The following is a 23,869-nucleotide window of genomic DNA, read 5'->3' on the forward strand; positions in this document are numbered from 1 at the left end:
GACCCTCTCCTTCCAGTTGAGCTGACTACTACAGAAAATGCAGAAAATATTCTGCATAGATACCTATCTGTCCCATAAGGAAACCCATCTTGTACTCTGGAGTGCCATTTCCGGATTTGATACATCAGAAGAACTGAATGTTCATAAAATGCTTATTCATTTAGCTAATAAACATTAAATAATAAAGACAGTAATGGAGGACTGTGGGAATGCAGAGGAAGGAGAAGCTGAGTGGAAAAGTTTCACGAAGAGAGTGTTTTTTTTTTTGTTTTTTTTTCAGTTGTTCTACAGAGAAGTATTCACCCGGTGGAGATGGCGTTAGGAATTTTCCAGGCAGAGGGAACAGGACAAGCTAAGGCCCCCGGAAAGCAAGGAATATGCTGCGGAAAGAGCAAATGATCTAGTTTGGATGTTTGGATGCAGCACTGTTAAGACCAAATCATTCAGAGCTTTCAGGGCATAGAAACAAGTCGGATGGCTGTGCCAAGGATAAAGAGGCGTTCTTGAAAGGTTTTACGCTGTGGAGGGGGATCATTAGGCGTGCGTTTCAGCATTCGCTCCTTTGGCTACAGACTGAGAACAGCTGTGAGCAATGGGAGCTGCCTTCGGTAAGGGGACGGACCGACGGACGGACGCACGGACGCAGCCACGCAGTGAGCGGGATGCGCAGAAGGCCGGGACCGCCAAAGCCCCGGGTCCGGAGGACGCGCCCCTGGGCGTGGGACGTGGAGAGGGAGGAGTTTCCAGTTGGCAAAGACGAGAGGCCGCGGGTGCGACTACGGAGGCCGCGACCGCGGTGCGGGGGCCTGGCGCACTTGTCCCTCGCGCGTCGCCGTCCGCGCAGCCCCGGTTCGGTCGGAGGAGGCCGCCGGCGCTGCGGTTCCGGTTCCGGCTGGCGTCGGCACCTGTGGCGAGGGCGGCGGCCATGGCGTACTCCACCGTGCAGAGGGTGGCCCTGGCCTCGGGGCTCGTCCTGGCTGTGTCGCTGCTGCTGCCCAAGGCCTTCCTGTCCCGTGGAAAGCGGCAGGAGCCGCCGCCGGCGCCGGAAGGTGAGCAACCGGGCTAGCTTCCCCTCAGTCTGCGAAGAGCACTGCTGCACTGAGGGGTGCTCCAGGTCTCCTCGAAAGGGCTAGAGAGGGCGGACCTGGCGGCGTTTGGGAGGTGCCAAGCCCCTGCGGGTCCCTTGGCGTCAGCGGACGACTCCTCCCGCTGTCTGGTCCCTTCGACCTCCTGACGCAGGAAGGGCCGGGAGTGCTGGCGTTCGCGCGCGCCTGGGCACCCTCTCCGTGGCCCGTCGCACACCCGTTCGAAGCTTTCCCCCTTGCCCTCACTGGCTTAACCCAGCTGTCGCCATCTGCCCAGGTGCTTTGAGTCAGGAGGGCTTCCACTTGCATTCCCCTCTCGGGGGTTTCCGTGTGCTTTCTGTCGTGCTTTTACATAAAGTCAACTGATATCGGTGTGGTTAGCCTTAAGTCGTTGTGTACTTCCACCGCCCCGCTTGAGCCTGTTTTTGTGCCTTTTTAAGTATAACTTGAAATTTTTAACTCAAATTTCAGTTACTGAGATGAACAGATTACTACTTTCCCCTTACTTAAATTGTTTGGTAATCCTTTGTTATTGGTATGATCTTTGTGGTGTTTACAAACCCACCGTGTTGGTTGCTTTCAGGGGCTTTTCCATAATGACTGTAAAGGGATGGATGTCCAGGTTGAGAGAAGGGACTAGAACAGTTCTCTGTAGGTCTTGAAGTTCTAGGAACTTTCTCCTGTAAATAATCTCTGTAATACCCTTGAGGATGGTTTTATAGTCTCCAGACACTTGCACTAATATTCAGCCCTTGGTGATTGGACAGCTCCTTTTGAACTGAGATCCACTTCCCTGTTATTTGTGCACACTGACTATATAGTTCCACTCTCTTGCACATCATAAATTAGAAATACTATAGAATGCAGAGCACTAAATTCTAGGGGTGGAGGACAGATTGAACCCAGAATTCTCTTGATAGAATTTGCTTGATAAACTTTATGCTTGTAAAACTATCTACGTGGAAGAGGCTTCCAAAAAATTATCACATTATTTTTTTTCTTTCTATCTTGTTACAAAATCCTAAAGGTTTTGCTCACTTTGTCTAATGATCCTGTCTTGTCTGCCTTGAAGATTAATTCATGATGATCTTGAGCAGTAAAGATTCTTCTAAAATGGTATTTCACTGAATTGAATTCCATTATGCTGAATTATCTTGAATAAGTTCCATTGAATATGAGTGGGAGATCCTCTTATACATGTTGTGGAGAGATTAAATGTGGCTCTTTCCCTTGAGAACTCAAGAGCTGATATTCAATGTTGTCATCTTAGAGATGAGAACACTTTCTGTTCTCCTTATTCCCTGGAATGTTCTTACCTCACCTTCCTTCTCCTTACTCAAGTTTCAGCTCAAATGTAATCTCCTCAGAGAGACTCTCCCTAGCTAAGACAACTCCACCCGAATCACTCCTAGTCCTTCATGTTGTTTTATTTTCCTTTTTGAAGGAATTACTATATGGTATGAAATGTTCTTATTTGTTTACTCACTTTTTTTCTGTTTCTACTTTCGAGTATGTAAGCTTCATGAAGGCGGGGACTTTGTCTTGTCTACCACTAACTACTTCATTTAGCATTTAGCTAAAATGGCAGTCAATAAATAACGTGAATAAGTTAAGTTCATGAAGCTACTAATATTGTGAATTCTCTTTTTGCATTAGTTACTAAAAGAGTATAATCTAGGCAAAAACTTACCTTGAATGATCTAGGTCAGTAACTGAAATTTTGCTAACTAAAACCTCTGCCCTTTTATGGACCTAGAGGGTATTATGCTAAGTGAAATAAGTCAGGAAGACAAATACCATATAATTTCAACTATATGTGAAATGGAATCTAAAACATTAAACAAATGAGCAAACAGAAACAGACCCATAAACCTAGAGAACAAACTGATGATCCCCAAATGGGAGGGGTGGGGGAGGGAATGGGCAAAACAGATGAAGAGGAGTGGGAGGTACAGGCCTCCAGTTTTGAAATTAATAAGTCACAGGATGAAAGTACAGCACAGGTGTTATAGCCAATGGTGTCACAGGGCTGTGCAGTACAGATGATAGCTGCACTTGTGAGCATAATAATGTATAGAGTTGTGGAATTACATTAGTTTCAGGTGTATGACATAGTAACGTTGTATGTCAACTAGACTTCAAAAAAAAAATTAATTAAAATCCTCACACCGGTATGTCACATTTTTAAAATAGTGATTTCAGGGTGCCTGATTGGCTCGGTCCCTTAAGTGTCTGACGCTTGATTTTTGGCTCAGGTCATGGTCTCCTAGTTTGTGGGTTCGAGCCCCGTGTTGGGATTTGTGCTGACAGCATTGAGCTTGTGTGGGATTCTCTCTCTCCTCTCTTTGCCCCTTCTTTGCGTGCTTGTGTGAGCACACCTGCTCTCTCTCAACATAAATAGACATTAAAAAAATAAAAATAGCCATTGCTATTGGTGATAATGCTGCTGTTAACATTGGAGTGCATGTACCCCTCTGAATCTGTATTTTTGTATCCTTGGGGTAAATACCTAGTAGTAAAATTGCCGGGTCATAGGGTAGTTCTATTTTTAGTTTCTTGAAGAACCTCCATACTGTCCTCCAGAGTGGCTGCACCAGTTTGCATTCCCAGTAGCAGTGCAAGAGAGTTCCCCTTTCTCCACATCCTCACCAATACTTGTTGTTCTTTGTGTTAATCTTAGCCATTCTGACAGGTGTGAAGTGATATGTTACTATGATTTTGATTTGTATTTCCCTGATGATGGGTGTTGTTGAGCGTCTTTTTATGTGTCTCTTAGCCAGCTGGATGTCTTCTTTGGAAGAGTGTCTATTCATGTGTTTTACCATTTCTTAACTGGGTCCATTTTGTTTGTTTTTTGGGTGTTGAGTTTGAGAAGTTATGGATTTTGGATACTAATCTTTTACCAGATGTGCTGTTTGCAAATATTTTCTCCCATTCTGTAGGCTGCCTTTTAGTTTTGTTGATTGTTTCCTTTGCTGTGCAGAAGCTTTTCATCTTTGTGGATTTTTTAATGTTTATTTTTGAGAGAGCATGAGCAGGGGAGGGGCAGAGAGAGAGGGGAACAGAGGATCTGAAGAGGGCTCTGCGCTGGCAGCAGTGAGCCCCATGCAGGGCTCAAACTCATGAACCATGAGATCATGACCTGAGCCAAAGTCAGATGCTCAACTGGCTGAGCCACCCAGGTACCCCCAGAATCTTTAATCTTGATGAAGTTCCAGTCGTTCATGTTTGCTTTTGTTTTCCTTGCCTTCAGTGATGTGTCTAGTAAGAATTTGCTCTGACCGAGATCACAGGTTGCTGCCTTTGTTCTCCACTAGGATTTTGATGGTTTCCTGTCTTACGTTTAGGTCTTTCGTCCATTTTGAGTTTATTTTTGTGTATAGTGTAAGAAAGTGGTCCAGTGTGTCTTCTGCATGTCGCTGTCCAGTTTTCCCAACACTGTTTGCTGAAGAGACTGCTTTGTTGAAGATGAGTTGACCCTATGGTTGTGGACCCATTTCTGGGTTTTCCATTCTGTTCCATTGATCTATACGTCTGTTTTTCTGCCAGAACCATACTGTCTTGATGACTACAGCTTTATAATATAGCTTGAAATCTGGAATCATGATACTTCTAGTTTTATTTTTTTCAGAATTGCTGTGGCTATTCAGGGTGTTCTGTGCTTCCATACAAATTTTAGGATTGTTTGATCTAGCTCTGTGAAGAATGCTGGTGGTACAGGTATTTTGATAGGGATTGCATTAAATGTGTAGATTGCTTTGGGTAGTATAGACATTTTAACAGTGTTCTTCCAATCCATGAGCATGGAATGTTTTTCCATTTCTTTGTGTCCTCTTCAGTATCTTTCGCAAGTTTTCTATAGCTTCCAGAGTACAGATTTTTTTTTTTTTTTTTTTTTTTTTGCCTCTTTAGTTAGGTTTATTCCTAACTATCTTCTTGTTTTGGGCACAGTTGTAAATGGGATTGGTTCCTTGATTTCCTTTTCTGCTGCTTCATTACTGGTGTATAGAAATGCAACAGATTTCTGCACAGTTGATGTTATATCCTATGACTTTGCTGAATTCATGTATTCTAGCAATTTTTTGGTGGAGTCTTTTGGGTTTTCTACATAGAGTATCACATTGTCTGCAGAGTGAAAGTTTGACTTCTTCCTTGCCAATTTGTACGTCCTTTATTTCTTTTTGTTGTCTGATTGCTGAGGCTAAGACATTCAGTACTATATTAAATGGTAATGGTGAGAATGGGTATCCTTGTCTTGTTCCTGATAGTAGGAGAGAGGCTCTGTTTTTCCCCTTTAAGGATATTAGCTGTGGGTCTTTGGTATATGGTCTTGATAATATTGAGGTATGTTGTATCTATCCCTACTTTGTTGAGGGTTTTTATCAAGAATGGATGCTCAAACTTTCTGCTGTCAGTGTGGAGCTGGCTTAGGATCCTCTGTCCCCCAGTCTCTCTGCCCCTCCTCTCTGCTTGTGCACTTGCTCTCAAAATTAAACATTAAAGAATTCATGGGGCACTTGGGTGGCTCAGTTGGTTAAGCGTCTGAGTTCGGCTCAGGTCATGGTCTCATGGTTCATGAGTTCAAGCCCAGCATTGGACTCTGTGCTGACAGTGCAGAGCCTGGAGCCTGCTTCAGATTCTGTGTCTCCCTCTCTCTCTCTGTGTCCCTCCCTCGCTCACGCTCTGTCTCTCTCACTCTCTCAAAAATAAATATTAAAAAAAAATCATGCTATATTTTTTTCAAATTCTTTTTCTGCATCTATTGACAGGATCATATGGTTCTTATCCTTTTATTAATGTGTATCATGTTGATTGATTTGCTAATATTGAACCAGTCCTGCAGCCCAGGAATAAATCCCACTTGATTATGGTGAATAATTCTTTGTCATGATAAGCACTGGATGTTGTATCTAAGTAATGAATCACTGAATTCTACTTCTGAATCCAATATTGCACTGTGTGTTAACTAACTAAAATATAAAAAACCAAAGTAAAAATTAAATAAAAAGGAAAAAAAGACAAACCACAAAACAGACTCTTACTATAGAGAACAAACAGATGGTTACCAGAGGAGAGGTAGGTTGGGGGATGGGTGAAATAGATGAAGGGCATTAAAGACTACATTTTTTTTAATGCTTATTTATTTATTTAGAGAGTGTGGGTGCATGTGCACACAAGTGGGGGAGAGGCAGAGAGAGAGAGAGAGAGAGAGAGAGAGAGAGAGTTAGAATCCCAAGCAGGCTCTGTGTTGCCAGCGTGGAGGCTGACGCAGGGCTCAATCCCATGAACTGTGAGATCATCCCCTGAACCAAAACCAAGAGTCAGACACTCCACCAACTGAACCACCCAGACACCCCAAGACTACACTTTTGATGAGCATTGAGTAATACATGGAATTGTTGAATCATTAAAATGCACACCTGAAACTAATATAACACTGTATGTTTACTGGGATTAAATTTTTTTAATTAAAGTCTTGTTAATGTTTATTTTTGAGAAAGAGAGTGTGAGCAGGGGACGGGCAGAGAGAGAGGGGGACACAGAATCCGAAGCAGAATCCAAAGCATCTCGAATCTGAGCTGTAAACATAGAGCCTGAGTTTGAACCCACAAACCATGAGATCATGACCTGAGCCTAAGTCGGATGCTCAACTGACTGAGCCAACTAGGCACCCCTAAAATTTTTTAAAAAGAAAAAAAATAGCAATTCCTACCCATTTTGGGGTTACATACCCCTTTGAGAATCTGATGAAAGTTAGAGTTTCTCCCTAGAAAAATTCACATACTATTTACACATACATTCACAATTTGAGTGTCAATTCGGAGAATTCACAGAACCAAGAAACCTTTGTTTTAGAGAAAGACAACCCTGATTTTTGAAAATTCTTAAAACCCATCATTGTAACTTTCATTTCTGCCCATTGGAGTATGTGAAACAAGTACAGTCCCTTTTCCACATGACTGCTGTTTAGACCATCTTTTAGTAAATATTTATGATGTGCTCTTTCACTTCGTGTGTACACAGTGTACAGATAACTGTGGATTCTAAGAAAAATGAGCCAATTATCTGCCTGAGGAATGCACAGTTTAGTAGAGGTAAATGGACAATAAATAAGTGAAGAACAATATCAGTTGCATATACTCAAACACCTTGCAGGAAGCAGTGGGAACTCATGATTAGAATGATCAGTTTTATTGGGAACAGGAAAGGTGTCCTAAAGCAGGAGATTTTCTTTTTTCCTAAGGGCTTTCTTAAGATAAAGTTCACATACAGTTCATCCACTTCAAGTGTACAGTTCAGTGATTTTTGTTCTATTCCGAGTTGTACAGTCATTACCACAATCAGTGTTAGAACATTTACTTTGTTATCCCCCCCCCCATCTCCATCATACTCTTTATCCATCACCCTCCAACACACCCCACTGTGCCTTCAGCCCTAGGCAACTTTCTATATGTATAAATTTTCCTGTTCTGGAAATTTCATATAAATGGAATCATACAATATGTGATCTTTTGTGATTGGCTTCTTTTGCTTAGCATAATGTTTTCAAGGTTCATCCGTGTTGTAGCATGTAACAGTACTTCATGACTTTGTGACCGAATAGTAGTCCATTTTGTGGATATGCTACATTTTGTTTATCCATTCATCCATTGATGGACATTTAGGTTATTTATGTATTTTTTTATTATATACGTAATGCTGCTTTTAACATTTGAATATAAACTGATGTAGACATGTTTCCATTTTTCTTGGGTGTATACATTTGGGAAATATGAACATTTTAGTGTGTCTAGAACTAAAAGTGAATTTTTTTCCCCTTTGGTCAAGTTAGCTAATGTACAGTGTAGTCTTGTAGTCTTGGCTTCAGGAGTAGATTCTGTGATTCATCACTTACATACAACATCCAGTGCTGATTCCAACAAGTGCCTTCCTCAGTGCCCATCACCCATTTTCCCCAACCTCATCAACCCTCAGTTTGTTCTCTGTATTTAAGAGTCTCTCTTATGGATTGCCTCGCTCTGTTTTTAATCTTATTTTTCCTTCCCTTACCCTCTGTCATCTGTTACGTTTCTCAGATTTCACCTGTGAATGAAATCATGTGATCTGTCATTCTCTAACTGACTTATTTCACTTAGCATAATGCCCTCCAGTTCTATCCACATTACTGCAAATGGCAAGATTCATTCTTTTTCATTGCCGAGTAGTATTCCATTGTATGTATATACCACATCTTTTTTTCTCCATTTATCAGTCAATGAACATTTGGGCTCTTTCCATAATTTTGCCATGCTGATAGCGCTTCTATAAATATTGGGGTGCATGTGTCCCTTCGAATCAGCACTCCTGTATCCTTTAGATAGATTCCTAGTAGTGCTGTTGTTGGGTCGTAGGGTAATTCCATTTTTAATTTTTTGAGGAACCTCCACACTGTTTTCCAGAGTGGCTGCACCAGTTTGCATTCCCACCAACAGTGCAAGAGGATTCTCTTTTCTCCACACCATCACCAACATCTGCTGTTTCTTGAGTTGTTAATTTTAGCCATTCTGACAGGTGTGAGGTGGTATCTCAGTGTGGTTTTGATTTGTATTTCTCAGATGATGAGCGATGTTGAGCATGTTTTCATGGGTCTGTTGGTCATCTGGGTGTCTTCTTTGGAAACGTGTCTATTCATGTCTTTTGCCCATTTCTTCACTGGGTTATTTGTTTTTCAGGTGTTGAGTTTGGTAAGTTCTTTATAGATTTGGGATACTAATGCTTTATCTAATATGTCATATGTCATTTGCAAATATCTTCTCCCATTCCTTCAGTTGGCTTTTAGTTTTGTTGATTGTTTCCTTTGTTGTGTTGAAGCTTTTTATCTTGATGAGGTCCCAGTGGTTCATTTTTGCTTTTATTTCTCTTGCCTTCAGAGATATGTCAAGTAAGAAGTTGCTGTACCCAGAGTCAAAGAGGTTGCTGCCTGTTTTCTCATGTAGGATTTTGATGGTTTCCTGTCTCACACTTAGGTATTTTATCCATTTTGAATTTATTTTTGTGTATAGTGTAAGAAACTGGTCCAGTTTCATTCTTCTGCATGTTGCTTTCCAGTTCTCCCAGCACCATTTGCTAAAGAGAATGTCTTTTTCACTGCTTTGTTGAAGATTAGTTGGCCATATGTTTGTGGGTCCATTTCTGGGTTCTCTATTCCATTGGTCTCTGTGTCTGTTTTTGTGCCATTACCATACTGTCTTGATGCTTCCAGCTTTGTAATACAGGCAAAAGTCCAGAATTGTGATGCCTCCAGCTTTGGTTTTCTTTTTCAACATTACTTTGGCTATTCGTGGTCTTTTGTGGTTCCATACAAATTTTAGGATTGTTTGCTCTAGCTCTGTGAAGAATGCTGGTGCTATTTTGATTGGGATTGCATTGAATGTGTAGATTGCTTTGGGTAGTATCGACATTTTAACAATATTTGTTCTTCCAGTCCATGATCATGGAATGTTTTTCCATTTCTTTGTGTCATCTTCAATTTATTAAAAAATTTTTTAATGTTTATTTTTGAGATGGGGGGGCAAGGGGCAGAGAGAGATGGGGACACAGAGTCCAAAACAGGATCCAGGCTCAGAGCTGTCCACACAGAGCCTGATGCAGGGTTCGAACCCATGGACCATGAGATCAGGACCTGAGCTGAAGTCGGACACTTAACTGACTAAGCCACTCAGGCACCCCTTCTTCGGTTTCTTTCATAAGCTTTCTATAGCTTTCAGCATACAGATTTTTTTTACCTCTTTGGTTAGGTTTCTTCCTAGGTATTTTATGGTTCTTGGTGCAATTATAAATGGGATTGATTCTTTGATATCTCTTTCAGTTGCTTCATTATTGGTGTAATTGCTGTATAGAAATGCAACCAATTTCTGTACATTGATTTTTATATCCTGCGACTTTGCTGAATTCATGTATCAGCTCTAGCAGTTTTTTGGTGGAGTCATTCAGGTTTTCCACGTAGAGTATTATGTCATCTGCAAAGAGTGAAACTTTGACGACTTCTTTGCCAATTTGGATGCCTTTTATTTCATTTTATTATCTGATTGCTGAGGCTAGGACTTACAGCACTGTGTTAAACAACAGTGGTGCTGTCCTGTTCCTGATCTCGGGGAAAGCTCTCACTTTTTTCCCCATGGGGATGATATTAACTGTAGGCTTTTCATATATGGCTTTTATGATGTTAAGATATGTTCCTTCCATCCTGACTTTCTTGAGGGTTTTTATTAAGAAAGGATGCTGTATTTTGTCAAATGCTTTTTCTGCATCGATTGACAGGATCATATGGTTCTTATCCTTTCTTCTTTTAATGTGACGTACCACATTGATTCATGAATATTGAACCAGCCCTGCAGCCCAGGAATGAATCCACTTGATCGTGGTGAATAATTGTTTGATACACTGTTGAATTCGATTTGCTAGTATTTTGTTGAGATTTTTGCATCCATGTTCATTAGGGATATTGGCCTGTAATTCTCCTTTTTAGTCGGGTCTCTGTCTGGTTTGGGAATCGAGGTAATGCTGGCTTCATAGGAGTCTGGAAGCTTTCCTTCCATTTCTGTTTTTTGGAGCAGCTTGAGAAGGATAGGCATGAACTCTGCTTTAAATGTCTGGTAGAATTCCCCTTGGAAGCCATCTAGCCCAGGACTCTTATTTGTTGGAGATTTTTGATAACTGATTCAATTTCTTTGCTGGTTATGGGTCTGTTCAAATTTTCTATTTCTTCCTATTTGAGTTTTGGTAGTGTGTGGGTGTCCAGGAATTTATCCACTTCTTCCAGATTGTCCAGTTTGTTGGTATATAATTTTTCATAGTATTCTGTAATAATTGTTTGTATTTCTGTGGTGTTGGTTGTGAGCTCTCCTCTTTCTTTTGTGATTTTATATATTTGGGTTATCTCTCTTTTCTTTTTGAGAAGTCTGGCTAGGAGTTTGTCAGTTTTGTTTATTCTTTCAAAAAACCAGCTCTTAGATTCATTGATCTTTGCTACCTTTTTTTTTTTTTTTTTGGATTCTATATTGTTTATTTCTAATCTTTATTCTCTTCTGCTGGCTTTGGGCTTTCTTTGCTGCTGCCTTTGTAGTTCCTTTAGGTGTGAGGTTAGGTGGTGTATTTGGGACCTTTCTTGCTTCTTGAGAAAGGCCTGAATTGTGATATATTTTTGTCTCTGGACTGCCTTTGCTGCATCCCAAAGGATTTGGACTGTCATATTTTCATTTCATTTGCTTCCATATATTTTTTTAATTTCTTCTTTAATTTCCTTTTTAACCCATTCATTCTTTAGTAGGATGTTCTTTAACCTCCATGTATTTGGGGGCTTTCCAGACTTTTTCTTGTGGTTGATTTCAAGTTTCATTCATAGTGTTGTGATTAAAATATGCATGGTATGATTTCAACCCTTTTATATTTGTTGAGGGCTATTTTGTGACCTAGTATGCGATCTCTTTTGGAGAATGTTCAATGTGCATTTGAGAAGAATGTGTATTCTGCTTTGGGTTGAAAAGTTCTGAATATATCTGTTGTGTCCATCTGGTCCAATGTGTCATTCAGAGCTGTTATTTCCTTATTGATTTTTCTGCCTACATGATCAGTCTATTGCTGTAAGTGGCAATCACTGTATTATATATATATTTATGTTTGTGATTAGTTGATTTATATTTGGGTGTTTCATGTTGGGGGCATAAACATTTACGATTGTTGGCTCCTCTTGATGGGTAGACCCTCTAATTATGGTATAATGCCCTTCTTCATCTCTTGTTACAGTCTTTGTTTTAAAATCTAGTTTGTCTGGGGCACCTGGGTGGCTCAGTCAGTTAAACATCTGACTTCAACTTGGGTCATGATCTCACAGTTCATGAATTTGAGCCCTGTGTTGGGCTCTGTGCTGATAGCTCAGAGCCTGGAGCCTGCTTTGGATTCTGTGTCTCCTCCTCTCTTTGCCCCTCCCCTGCTCATGCTTTGTCTCTCTCTCTCTCTCAAAAACATAAACCTTAGAAAAAATAAAATATAGTATGGCTACTCTTGTTTTCTTTTGATGTCCAGTAACATTATAGATGGTTCTCCATCCCCTCACTTTGAATCTGCAGGTGTCCTCAGGTCTAAAATGAGTATCCATTCTTAAGCTCTTTTGTCTTTTGATTGGAGCATTTAGTCCATTTATATTCAGAGTGATTATTGAAAGATACGAATTTAGTGTCATTGTGTTATCTGTAGGTTTTGTGCTTGTTTTGATGTTCCTGGTCCTTTGTAGTCTTTGCTGCTTTCCGCTCACAGAGTCCCCCCTTACCTGCAAGACTGGTTTAGTGGTCATGAACTCCTTTAGTTTTTGTTTGTCTGGGAAAGCCTTTATCTCTCCTTCTATTCTGAATGACAGCCTTGCTGGATAAGGATTTTTGGCTGTATATTTTTCCTATTCAGCACATTGAATATTTCCTGCCATTCCCTTCTAGCCTGCCAAATTTCAATGGACAGGTCTGCTACTTCCCTTATGTGTCTACCCTTGTAGGTTAAGGTCCATTTATCCCAAGCTGCTTTCAGAATTCTCTATCTTTGTATTTTGCCTCTTGGACTTGGATGCCTGTTTCCTTCTCTGCATTAGGGAAGTTCTCAGATATAATTTGTTCAAATAAACTTTCTGCCCCTTTCTCTCTTCTTCTGGAACTCTTATGATAATGGATACTGTTTTGTTTCATTGAATCACTTAGGTCTTTAAAATTCTCCCCTTGTGGTCTAATCATTTCCTTTCCCTCTTTTTTTCAGCTTCATTATTTTCCTTAATTTTATCTTTTACTTCATCTATTCTCTCCTTTTGCTTCTTCCATCCTTGCTGTCACTGCATCAAGTTTATTTTGTAACTCATTTACAACATTTCTTGATTCATCATGACTTTCTTCCTTGATGTCTGCAGCAGTAGATTCTCTGTTGCCTTCTATGCTTTTTTTCAAGCCCAGCTATTAGTCTTAAGACTATTATTCTAAATTCTTGTTCAGATTTATTGTTTATATTTGTTTTGAGCAATTCTCTGGCTGTCATTTCTTCCTGGAATTTCTTTGAGGGGAATTCTTCCATTTTGTCATTTTTGGATAGGATTCTGTCTTCTCTGTATTTGAATAGCTTGTTATGTGTCCTGCACCTGTGAGTATTATTATATTAAAAAGGGATCATACATTGTCCAAGGCCTGGCCCTTCAGGAAGTGTTTTTGGAGTGTATGACATGCTCTCTGTGTAGTTGGGTGCTCTATCCCACTGGTCAGTCCTCTATAATGCTCTTCCTTGTAGTGGTGGATTATTTGGACCTTCCACCAGGTGTGCTTTGATTTGTTCATTGAAGTAACCCTAGAAAAAAGGAAAGGGCAGGGAATCTGATCCCATACAAAGAGAAAAATGAAAGGGGCAAAAAAAAAAAAAAAAAAAAAAAAAGAGACCAAGCAGAGAATCAAACAATCTATAAGGCTTAATCCAGAGAGAGAGAAAGGAAAATAAAGAAGATATAGAAAAGGTGTAAAAAGAATAGAGTAATGCCTGATTAAGCAAACAAAACAGAGAAAGAAAGAAAGAAAAAAAATATATAGTAAGAATTGACCAAAAGTCAAATCAGAAACTGTGAGCCTGATTTGCAAAGGAAAAAAAGAGGGTAGAAAGGAGAAGAGAAGGAAGGAAACGGGGAGGGGGAAGAGCAACAGACTAACACACAAGACCGTGGGATAGGTGTCTGTTGGTGCCTTGGACTGGTGGCTGTGCTGGTCCGGAGGTGAGGCTGTCTGGTTGGCTCAGTCTCACTCCAGTAGGTAAGCAGTTGCCGGCACAGAGGGGTGGGATTTGGTGTAAGCGGGTCCCGGCTCCATTAGAGGCCGCTGTCCTGTTCCCTGAAGCCCCACCTTGTTGGTGAAAATGGCAACAACTCAATTTCACCTCCCCCAGCCAGGGTCCCAAACCATGCTGTTCAGGCAGCCCACACGGAGTAGTACAGGCAGTCACCTTGCCCTGCTCCTCAGTCTCCTGTGCCTCCTAGACATTCAGCTGGGACTCAAAACCGGATGTCTTAAGGGGCTCTGCACTGAATGGATTCTGTTCTGGTGTAATACCACTCTGCCCTGCCGATAAAGGGCCTTTGGTGCCTTGTGTGTGGGGGGTGGGGCGGACGGGCAATAAACCCTCTTCCCACAATACTCAAGGGAGGGAGGGGACTGTTCTCTCCCATTGTGCCCTTGAGATTGCTACAGCGCCCCAGGGCTGGCCCCTGTCCCCCAGGTGCGCACACACATCGATGGCTCCAGTCCAGAGAAAGTCATGCACTTTTGAAAACTGATCTTCAGCATCTAAGGCTGTTGGCAAAGTAGAAACTGGCACTCACGGTGTTTCTTGTTCCTGAGTCTGTGGTCTGGAAAGTTTTCCTCTTCTCCTAACACAACTGCAATCCACAGCCTGTCTTTCTCTCTCTCTCCCTTTTGGCTCTCCACAGAAGCAATTCCCTCCCCTCCATGCCTACACTATTTAATCTCCCCCAGTTTGCATACATGCACCTCTGTCCTGCTAAACTGTTCCCTCCACCTGGGGAGATTTTTCTGTCACTCCACAGATTGATTTCCTGGATGTTCCAAGTGTTCTGACCCTTTATGGCTGTGTTTGAGGGACAAGGGACATCCTGGTACCCCTACTTCTTCTCCACCATCTAAACTTCTCCTCTGAAATATTTGGGTCATATAATTGCTCTATTTTCAACCTTTTGAGGAACTGCTAAACTATTTTCCAAAGAGACTTGCACCATCTAACATTCTTTCCAGCAGTGTATAAGCATTCTAGTTTCTCCATATCTTGCCAACACTTGTTATTGTCTGCCTTTTTTTAAATGTTTATTTTATTTTAGAGTGTGAGCAGCAGACAGGCAGAGAGGGAGGTGGAGGATCTGAAGCAGACTCTGTGCTGACAGCAGAGAGCCCAGTGCAGGACTTGAACCCACAAACTGGGATCTTGACCTGAGCTGAAGTCGGACACCTAACTGATGGAGCCACCCAGGTGCCCTCTTTTTGATTATAGCCATCCTAGTGGGTGTGAAGTGATATCTCACTGTGGTTTTATTTGCATTTCCCTAATGACTAAGGACATTGAGCATCCTTTTGTGTGTTTATTAGCTTTTTGTATATCATCTTTGGAGAAATGTCTTACTCAGATCTTATACCCATTTTTAAACTGGGTTACTTTTTATTGTGGAGTGTTAAGCGTTCTTTAGATAAAAATCAGTTATCAGATATATAATTTGAAAACATTTTCTCCCATTGGGTTGTCTTTGATTTCTTGCTGGTGTCTTTTTAAGAAGAAAAGTTTTTCATTTTGATGAGAGATGAGACTAGACATGTTAGCAGGGGCCACACTGAGAAGATTTTTTTTTCTGCCATATTCAAGGAGTTAGGATTTTATTCTAAAAGTAGAAGAGGCCATTGTAAGTTTGTAAGTAGAAGAGAAACATCCAGTCTGGTTTTGGAAAGCACATCCTGGCCGCAGGAAAGGAGCTGCGTTGTGAGGATTTCTTTAGGGAGAAGATAGTTGCAGAAGTCCAGTTGAGACAGTGTGAGCATCATTAAGTCAGTGTTGGTGAGTTCATCAGATAGAATATTCATGATAAAAGACAGAAAATTCAGCTTGAACTGTCTGAAGACAAAAAGGGGATTTACTGTGTTGTGTACATGAAGAGATTCTGTGTTAGAACTGGCCTTCAGTGTTGTTTGATCCAGAGATTGACATTCTCAAGTCTCCAGCCCTGATTTTCTGTGTCCCATTTCACTTCCAAGTTCCTTCTCAAGTCAGCTCTGTCCTGACTGCTCTCACAGGGTAGCAACAATGGTTGCAACAGTTCCAGACATCACCTCTCAAATTCCATTGTCCAGAGAAAGAGGATGTCTTTTCTTTTAAACTCTTCCTTCACTCCCACCTCATTCTTATCCCCGCCACCCTCGTTCTGTCCCATTAGTTCCAGCTAACCTATCCACCCATCTTAATGGCCTGAAGTAAGTTACTTGCAGTGCTTTGGGTAGAAAGAACATACTGATTAACCCCTCTGAAGTTGAGTGTGATTCCCAAAGGGATATAGAGGTACTGGAGGAAAGAGGAAATAGAGCAGGGGAGGCTGTTCCCATTGGGTAGGGAGGAGAACAATTTTTTTTAAGTAGGCTTTACGCCCAATGCGGGGCCTGAACCCAGGACCATAAGATCAAGACTTGAACTGAGATCAAGAGTCAGCTGCTTAACTGACTGAGCCACCCAGGCACCCTGGGAGGAGAACAATTTTAAAAGCTATTTTTATTTTTAGTATCTTTTATATTTCTCTGGTTTTTACTTTTGTTTTTAACTTTATAATTGTAATTTATTTACCATTATCAGAAATTTCAGTTGTTTCTTTTAAGAGCCATTTTTAGGTAGAAGTGGAAGGTGAGGGAGAAGGAGGCATCTTGGATTGGTCTCAGTTTATTGGCTTAGGTGATTAGACAGATGGTGATGCCCTTCACCAAAATAGGAATGGAGGAAAAGTAGATTAAAAGGGAAAGATAGTTCAGGAATTTGAAGACTAGCATCATGTCCCCTTCATCAGTCTTTTTTCCTATGTTGACATCTCTGGCTCCATCATTCATTCCTCATGGCACCTAGTTCTAGGTATCTCAACATCTCAGTGCCCTCTTAGAAGGCAAGTAATAGCAAATGGAAGCCCATTAGCTCATGGAAGAGCAACCTGTTGCCTCCCCCACCCTCCTTTAAAAAGCTCCCTACTACTTCTCTTAATGCATCCTAAGGATTGCTTTAGATTTTTGGCATTTTACTTGCTGACCTTGTGGTTTATTAGAATCCTAAACTTTTGTTATCATTATTGTTATTATTGTTATTGTTTGTTTATTTATTTTTAATTTTTTTTAACGTTTATTTATTTTTGAGACAGAGACAGAGCATGAACGGGGGAGGGGCAGAGAGAGAGGGAGACACAGAATCTGAAACAGGCTCCAGGCTCTGAGCCATCAGCACGGAGCCTGACGCGGGGCTGGAACTCACGGACCGCGAGATCGTGACCTGAGCCGAAGTCGGACGCTTAACCGACTGAGCCACCCAGGCGCCCCTGTTTGTTTATTTAGAGAGAGAGTGTGAACAAGGGGGCAGCAGAGGGAAAGGGAGAGAGAGAATCCCAAGCAGGCTCTGCACTGTCAGTGTGGGGCTCAAACTCACAAACCATGAGATCATGACCTGAGCCAAAACCAAGAGTTGGATGCTTAACTGAGTCACCCAGGCACCCCTCAGCTTTTTTTTTTTTTTAAATGACTGCCGTTCATCTACTTTGTCCAATTTGTACTGTTCACTTTATGCTTTGGAACATGGGTGGGTAGGGTTAGCAGTCAGCCTCACTGTCTGCCCCTGGTCTCTCTGCTGCAGTTGCAGACACCCTAGAAGGCAGGGTTTCTCCATTTTTGCCTAGTTAAAAGGCTTGGCTGCTAGAACTGCGGGGGCACTGGTGTGGGGGGTTATCTTTCCTTCTCCCCAGCACAGGATTCACTTTGCAGTGGTGCTGGTCCTTGCTGGGGTTGTTTGCAGGGTATGGTGGGGCAGGAGCTGCTTTGGAGGATTGCCTGCTGAGGCTGTGCAGAGGAAGGTGGGGCCATGCATATGGAACTAGAAAAATAGGTGGAGAGTGTTAGTTAGTTTTTCCAAGCGTCTTGCTATCTAGGCTTGGAGAGGAGAAGAGAAATGGCACATGTTAGCACTTATGTTGAAGTCTCCTGAAGATCCCTGCGCCTCCAGTGTATGTTCTGAGGTTAGTAAATCTCCTTCACATACACCTCAGGCACTTTTCAAACTGTTGTTTCTATGGTTTCTATGCTGTGTCTAAAGCCAGTTTATTCTGTCCCTTTGAGGGTGAGGACCCCATTTCCTATCTCCCCTCAGCTCTCCTGGAGTTAAGCCCATTGATTTTTAAAGTACCTGGAGTTAAACCCTGCTGATTTTAAAAGCTCTCTTAAGCCCTGCTGATATGCTGATATTTTTCAACGCCAGATATTTTGGGGACTCATCTTCCCAATGCAGGTCCCCAGTGCTTGGGGTGCCTGATGTGGGATTTGATCCTCTAGCTTCACCATGGGTTGTGTCCTTCTCATTTGTGGTTAGTCTTATCTGGGTTTGCTTCCCAGTTTCCTCTCTGCTCCTCTGACCCTTTTTGATGTGGTCTCCCTCTTCTCTACAATTAAATGTGAAAGTGCTGTTCTGTCAGTCTTTGGGTCATTTTCAGAGTTAGTTGCACAGTGTAGCTGTTATCTCAGTGTGTCCATGGGATGAAGTAAGTTCAGGATCCTCCTCCTCTGCCATCTTCCTCACAATCTCCAGAAGCATCCTTTTTAGAATCTAAATCTAGCCCAACAGTTAGAACGTGCTCACTTCTCTACAGTTGAAAAACCTACCATGCACCTTTTGCAAACTGGGACAGTACACATCTACTCCATCTTTAAAAATGCCATTTTTATCAACGTAATTTCTTAAAATTTTAGTTTAGGAACTTTTTTGCAAGTTTTCCAGTCTTGGTAGAAATTATCTGGTGGATAGACCCATCCTCCTCACCCATCTGGGACTTTATTTTTGTCCTTAGGATTGTTAATTTTCTTTCATGTAACCCAAAATTCATTCCCTTTCATAGAGAATGTGGAAGCAAAATAGAATTTCAGAAGTTCTGCTTTCTCAGCATTAAATTTTATCAGGTAAATTGCCTTTTTTGGTCTAAAAGTACCCCTTTTGCTTTAGCTAGCCTTTTGGCAAATCTTAATTTATTTTGGACCTTGGCTGCCTCATGGGGCTCTTTATATCTTGCCACTTAGTCACTTCTGTGTCTTTCTGTTCATCTTTCTCTGTTGTTTTAGAAGAGCTACATGGACATCTGCTTTTTTCCCCCCCCCTGCCTTTCCTATCTGCTTGAGAATTTTTGAAATGCCCAAGCAGCAATGCATTTTAAGAACTTTACTCTTAGAAAGGGTCTGTCTCATGCCATGGAATTCTGTTTCTATTTTCAGAACTTAATTCTGCCTTCCTAGAGCCCGTGTTGCAGAACCCCTACTTTGCTGCCATGAATACTGAGTTGGCACAGTCCCTTTTTCCTACAGTTCTCTTTCCATTTCACTATCCAGTATCTTCTTTGGCCAAAGTACAGCTCCCCTACTCTCACCTTATGCACCTGTGTAACATGAAAATGTCAGCCTGCCAGGTCAGGAACTTGTCAGCTATTCCAGTGTTAGCTTTCTGAGACTTCAGACAGGTGCCAGAGTAGTTGAAGTCCTCCAAGATGACAGTGTGCTGCTTCTACGCTAGAGTCAGTTTCAAGAGAGTCCTCACCACTTCCATAGCTGGATCCTGTGGTGTTCCCATGATAATGTCCTGACATCTCTCCTCCTGACCCTGCCTGCCCATGTTTTCCAGTTATGACTCACTTTGAGTACTTATAAATAGGGTTCCTTACCAGTCCCTTTCCAGTAGCCCTGTTCCTATGAAATAACTTAGACTCTTCTGTCACCATATTTTCCTTGAGTGCTGCCCACTGAGTCTTGAGCTATCTGAGATTGAAAATATATACACATATATTTTATTATGTGTGTGTATATATATCACATACATGTATATTTATGTGTACATGTGTATATATACATATATAATATACATATAATATACATACATAATTCTCAAATTAGCTCTTTATGTTTTGGTATATAAGCTTAAGGACAAACATATTATTTTGGTCCCTTACCTTTTCTTTTCTTCTAATGAAACATTGAGAATCTTCTCTGAAGGAGCGCCCAAGAAGAGAGGAGACAATTTGAGAGCCTGTGAATGTCTGCAAATTGGGCACTTTTTCAAGTTCAGAAACTTCTAGGGGAGTGGGTATGGAGAACAGTGGTAGGTGTGGAGCACCTTTACTAGTTACCCTGATTGCCATTTTCCAGTCTCAAAACTAAAAAACATTCAGGATAATGAAGTACAAAATTATTTTCAACCCTGAGAGTAATAGTGCTGGGTCTGGAGATTCCAGTAAAGTTACTGGCAGGCACAGAAGTCATCCAGATCAATTCCACAAAGTGTACAGCATGCAAGACCCAGAGCTTACCCTTTAGGGGACCTGAGCATAAAGAAAACACTAGACTTTTCTTCAAGAAGTTCACAGTTTGTCCTTCAGCTACAGAGCACGAATGAATAATATTTGCAGTTAAATAAGTTGGATTTATTGTTGAAGTGCGGAAGAATGCATACCATGGGGGAGCATGCGGCATCACAGGAAGAGTGCTAGAAAAGCTTTATTATATGGGGCGCCTGGATGGCTCAGTCGGATAAGGATCCGACTTCAGCTCAGGTCATGATCTCACGGTTTGTGGGTTCGAGCCCCGCATCAGGCTCTGTGCTGACAGCTCAGAACCTGGATCCTGCTTCGGATTCTGTGTATCCCTCTTTCTCTCTGCCCCTCCCCACCCATGCTCACTTGCTCGCACACGCTCACTCTCTCTCAAAAATAAATAAACACTAAAAAAAAATTTTTTTTAAAAAAGAAAAGCTTTATTATAAGATGTGGGTGTGTGTTAGGTGATTTTGAAGAAGGTTTAAGGGTATGGGGCTTTGCTCTGCATCGGATGCCATCAGAAAATGGGGAAAATTCAGTGTCTGGATAGCTTAATAGAGTTTATCTAAAGGGAGAGCAGACCAGAGAAAGGCTAAAGCTATAATTGGTGAAGAAGCAGCAGTCCTTCATTATCCAGGAATGGGGGCTATTGATATTTTTTAGCTTGGATGGATGTTGTCTTTGTTCAGGCAGATTACAAAGTGGTCTTACTCTTTTGTCTTGATCCACGATGGTCACAGAATGGCCTTGTCTAATGTTGATATTCTCAAATTTCTGACGTTTAACCTGAGAACACCAAGACCTAATTGTGAGTGCCAAGCCAGCTCATACCAACACCAAGGCCTAGCTGATAGTAGCACTCCAGCTTCTGGATGTCGGAGGCATATTTTCTTATTCTCTGATATGATTTATAGGTTTCAGTCAGCACTGAATAAAATTGGGTAGAAATGGTTCTTAGTGGAAGATTCTCAATCCATTCAAGTAGCAGCTGTAAGACCTAAATACAACTCTTGAATACAGCCAGTTGTGATAAGTACAATTAGAGAGGTTCAAGCAGTATGTTCTAAGTGCATGGGAGTAACTAGAGAAAAAGCATTGGTGGTGAGGGCAGTATTTGGCTTGGGTCTTGAAGGATAAGCTGGATTTAAACACGTGGAGTTAGAAAAACAAAACCAGTAGTCAGCAAAAAGCAAAGGCTTAGTGGTAAGAAATCACAAGGCAGGCTCCAAGCATGGTGAGAGGTCTAGTTAGGCTGAATCAGGAGTATGTAATGGGAAAGAAATGTAAAGAGGTACTTTTGGACTAGATTATGGAATTCAGTTGTTTAGAAATTCAGTTTTGTAGGGAAGCCAAAACAAGAATTTAACTACCCACTGTGCATGCCACATGCTTTGTATCTGATATTTAATCAGTAATCCTTGTAAGAACCCTGAACAGTCCTTGTAGCAGCCCCAATTATATCCATTTTACAGATGATGAAAATGAGCTCAAGAAAGGTTCATTTAACCTCCATTTAAATAGTTGAAGGCACAGCCAATATCTTAACTAATAACCCTGAGTGAAAAGATAGTATTGAGCTTACTCACTTGGCTGCCTCCTGTGTAACAGTCTCTTGTCCTTGGTGGGACCCACGAGAGAAATGGCAAGACCAGTTAGAAATGTGCTTTGGGAAGATGACTCCTATCAAAACTGTAATAATTAACATGTGTAGGGTATATGGACTAGGCCTTGTGCTAATAAGCAGCTTAGACACACAAGTATCTCTTTTAGTAGTATGTACCATGATTTGGGGGTGAGGAAGTTGGTAGAAGATGAAGAAAAAAATCTCAAACTAGCAGAAAACGTCAAAGCAGCTGTCAGAGCAGAGTTAAGTAGAGGAAAAATGTAACAAGATGAGGGGCCTTTGGAGACTGATCAGGAATAGTCAGCTGTGGTCCCAGCCTCCACTTTAATGCTGAGTTAAATTTGGCCTCTAGAATTTCCTCAGTATTTAGTGAGAAGCTTATGTATCTTAAGGGATTGGCCTATTAAGATCTTTCTTAAACTGCAGTAATCAAACATAAACACAACCAGTTCTGTATTGATTTATTTGTCTTAAGAATGAAATATTGCGGATGGTTTAATTCTGCTTTCAGAAAGCTCTTTTGTTAACAGTGCTAGAGTTTTTGTTTTTAGCAATAAGGATGGTTAATAACAAGGGAAAGTAGAGCTTCACTCTATAAAATCCATTAAGTTTGTAGTCTAGTTTAAATGATATGCTAAGTGAAATTTTAATAATTAAATAAACCTAAATATGGGGAAAGCTTTCAATAAACAATTGAATTTAGTCAGATTCCATTTCAGAGACTACTTAAGTGCATAGAGAGATAGTGAACACAGCTGTTTTCTGTTTTAAAAAGTGCAACTTTAGGGGCGCCTGACTGGCTCAGTTGGTTAAGCGTACAACTTCAGCTCAGGTCATGATCTCACAGTCTGTGAGTTCGAGCCCCGCATCAGGCTGTGTGCTGACAGCTCAGAGTCTGGAGCCTGCTTCGGATTCTGCCTCTCCCTCTCTCTGCCCCTCCCCTGCTCACGCCTCTGTCTCTCTCTCTTTCTCTCAAAAGTAAATAAACATAAGAAAATTTTTTAAAAAAATAAAAAAAAATTTAAAGGTGCAATTTTAATGTTCTGATCTCTTCAGCTGTTTTTTTAAGCAAAAAAATTTAAAAACCACAAATCCTCTTTGTAATGTAGCTATAAAGTAGAACGTTTGTTGTAGTGAAAAATAGAAAATAACCTAAATGTCCATCAGCTGGGGAGGAGGTAAATACATTGTGATAATGGACCTACAAGGAGATGCTATATAGCAGATGGAGTGAATGAACTAGAGCTACATACATCAACATGGTACATTTCTAGGCCAAAATACTGATCCCCACCCAGAAAAAAAGACAAACAAGGGAAGTTGCAGAAGAATGAGTACAGTGTGATACCATTGTATAAAGGTTTTTTAAAAATTGTGGTAGGGGCGCCTGGGTGGCTTGGTCGGTTGAGTGTCCGACTTCAGCTCGGGTCATGATCTCACGGTCCGTGAGTTCAAGTCCCGCGTCGGGCTCTGTGCTGACCGCTCAGAGCCTGGAGCCTGTTTCAGATTCTGTGTCTCCCTCTCTCTCTGCCCCATCCCCACTCATGCTCTGTCTCTCTCTGTCTCAAAAATAAACGTTAAAAAAAAATTTTTTTTTTAAATTGTGGTAAAATACATTAACATAAAATTTCCCATTTTAACCAGTAGGTGTACAATTCAGTGTCATTAAGTATATTCATATTACTATATAATTGTCAGTACTTGCCATTCATAACATAAAATTTTAAAACTCAAAACAATATTGTGTGTAGTTTATGGATATGTACTCACGTAGTAAAGTATAAAGCATACATTCTAATCGCCGAATTCAGAGCTGTGGCTATCTCTGGGTGGGACCCAGTACGTAGGTGTTCCACTTATATTTATGTGGTAGGCAGGTATGCAGTTGCTTAGACATTATCGTTTATACTTTCTTGTATTTGTGTACACTTGGATATTTCCCTTTAAAAATTTCTTTTTAAAAAAATTATTTCAACTAGACATTTGCAAATGTTTTATAGCCATTGAATTTTT

The 23,869-nt window shown here is 41.1% G+C and overlaps 1 protein-coding gene across 8 annotated transcripts in view; it reads left to right on the forward strand.

Moving 5' to 3' along the window:
* The first annotated feature begins 307 nt into the window (after nt 1-307).
* Nucleotides 308-23,869, forward strand: part of RIC3 (RIC3 acetylcholine receptor chaperone) — a 65,441-nt gene continuing 41,879 nt past the window's right edge. The window contains exon 1 of one of the 8 annotated variants that reach the window (XR_008290475.1): nt 308-1,049. Coding sequence is in view for 6 of the 8 variants with exons in the window: in XM_027073222.2 (XP_026929023.2) it covers nt 593-1,049 (457 nt within the window). In the remaining 2 variants the exon portion in view is untranslated. The remainder of the gene's footprint in view (nt 1,050-23,869) is intronic. The other 7 variants (XM_027073222.2, XM_053203513.1, XM_053203512.1 and 4 more) reach the window with 7 other exon arrangements.

Source organism: Acinonyx jubatus, chromosome D1 (assembly GCF_027475565.1).
Source record: "Acinonyx jubatus isolate Ajub_Pintada_27869175 chromosome D1, VMU_Ajub_asm_v1.0, whole genome shotgun sequence".
NCBI classification, from domain to species: domain Eukaryota; kingdom Metazoa; phylum Chordata; class Mammalia; order Carnivora; family Felidae; genus Acinonyx; species Acinonyx jubatus.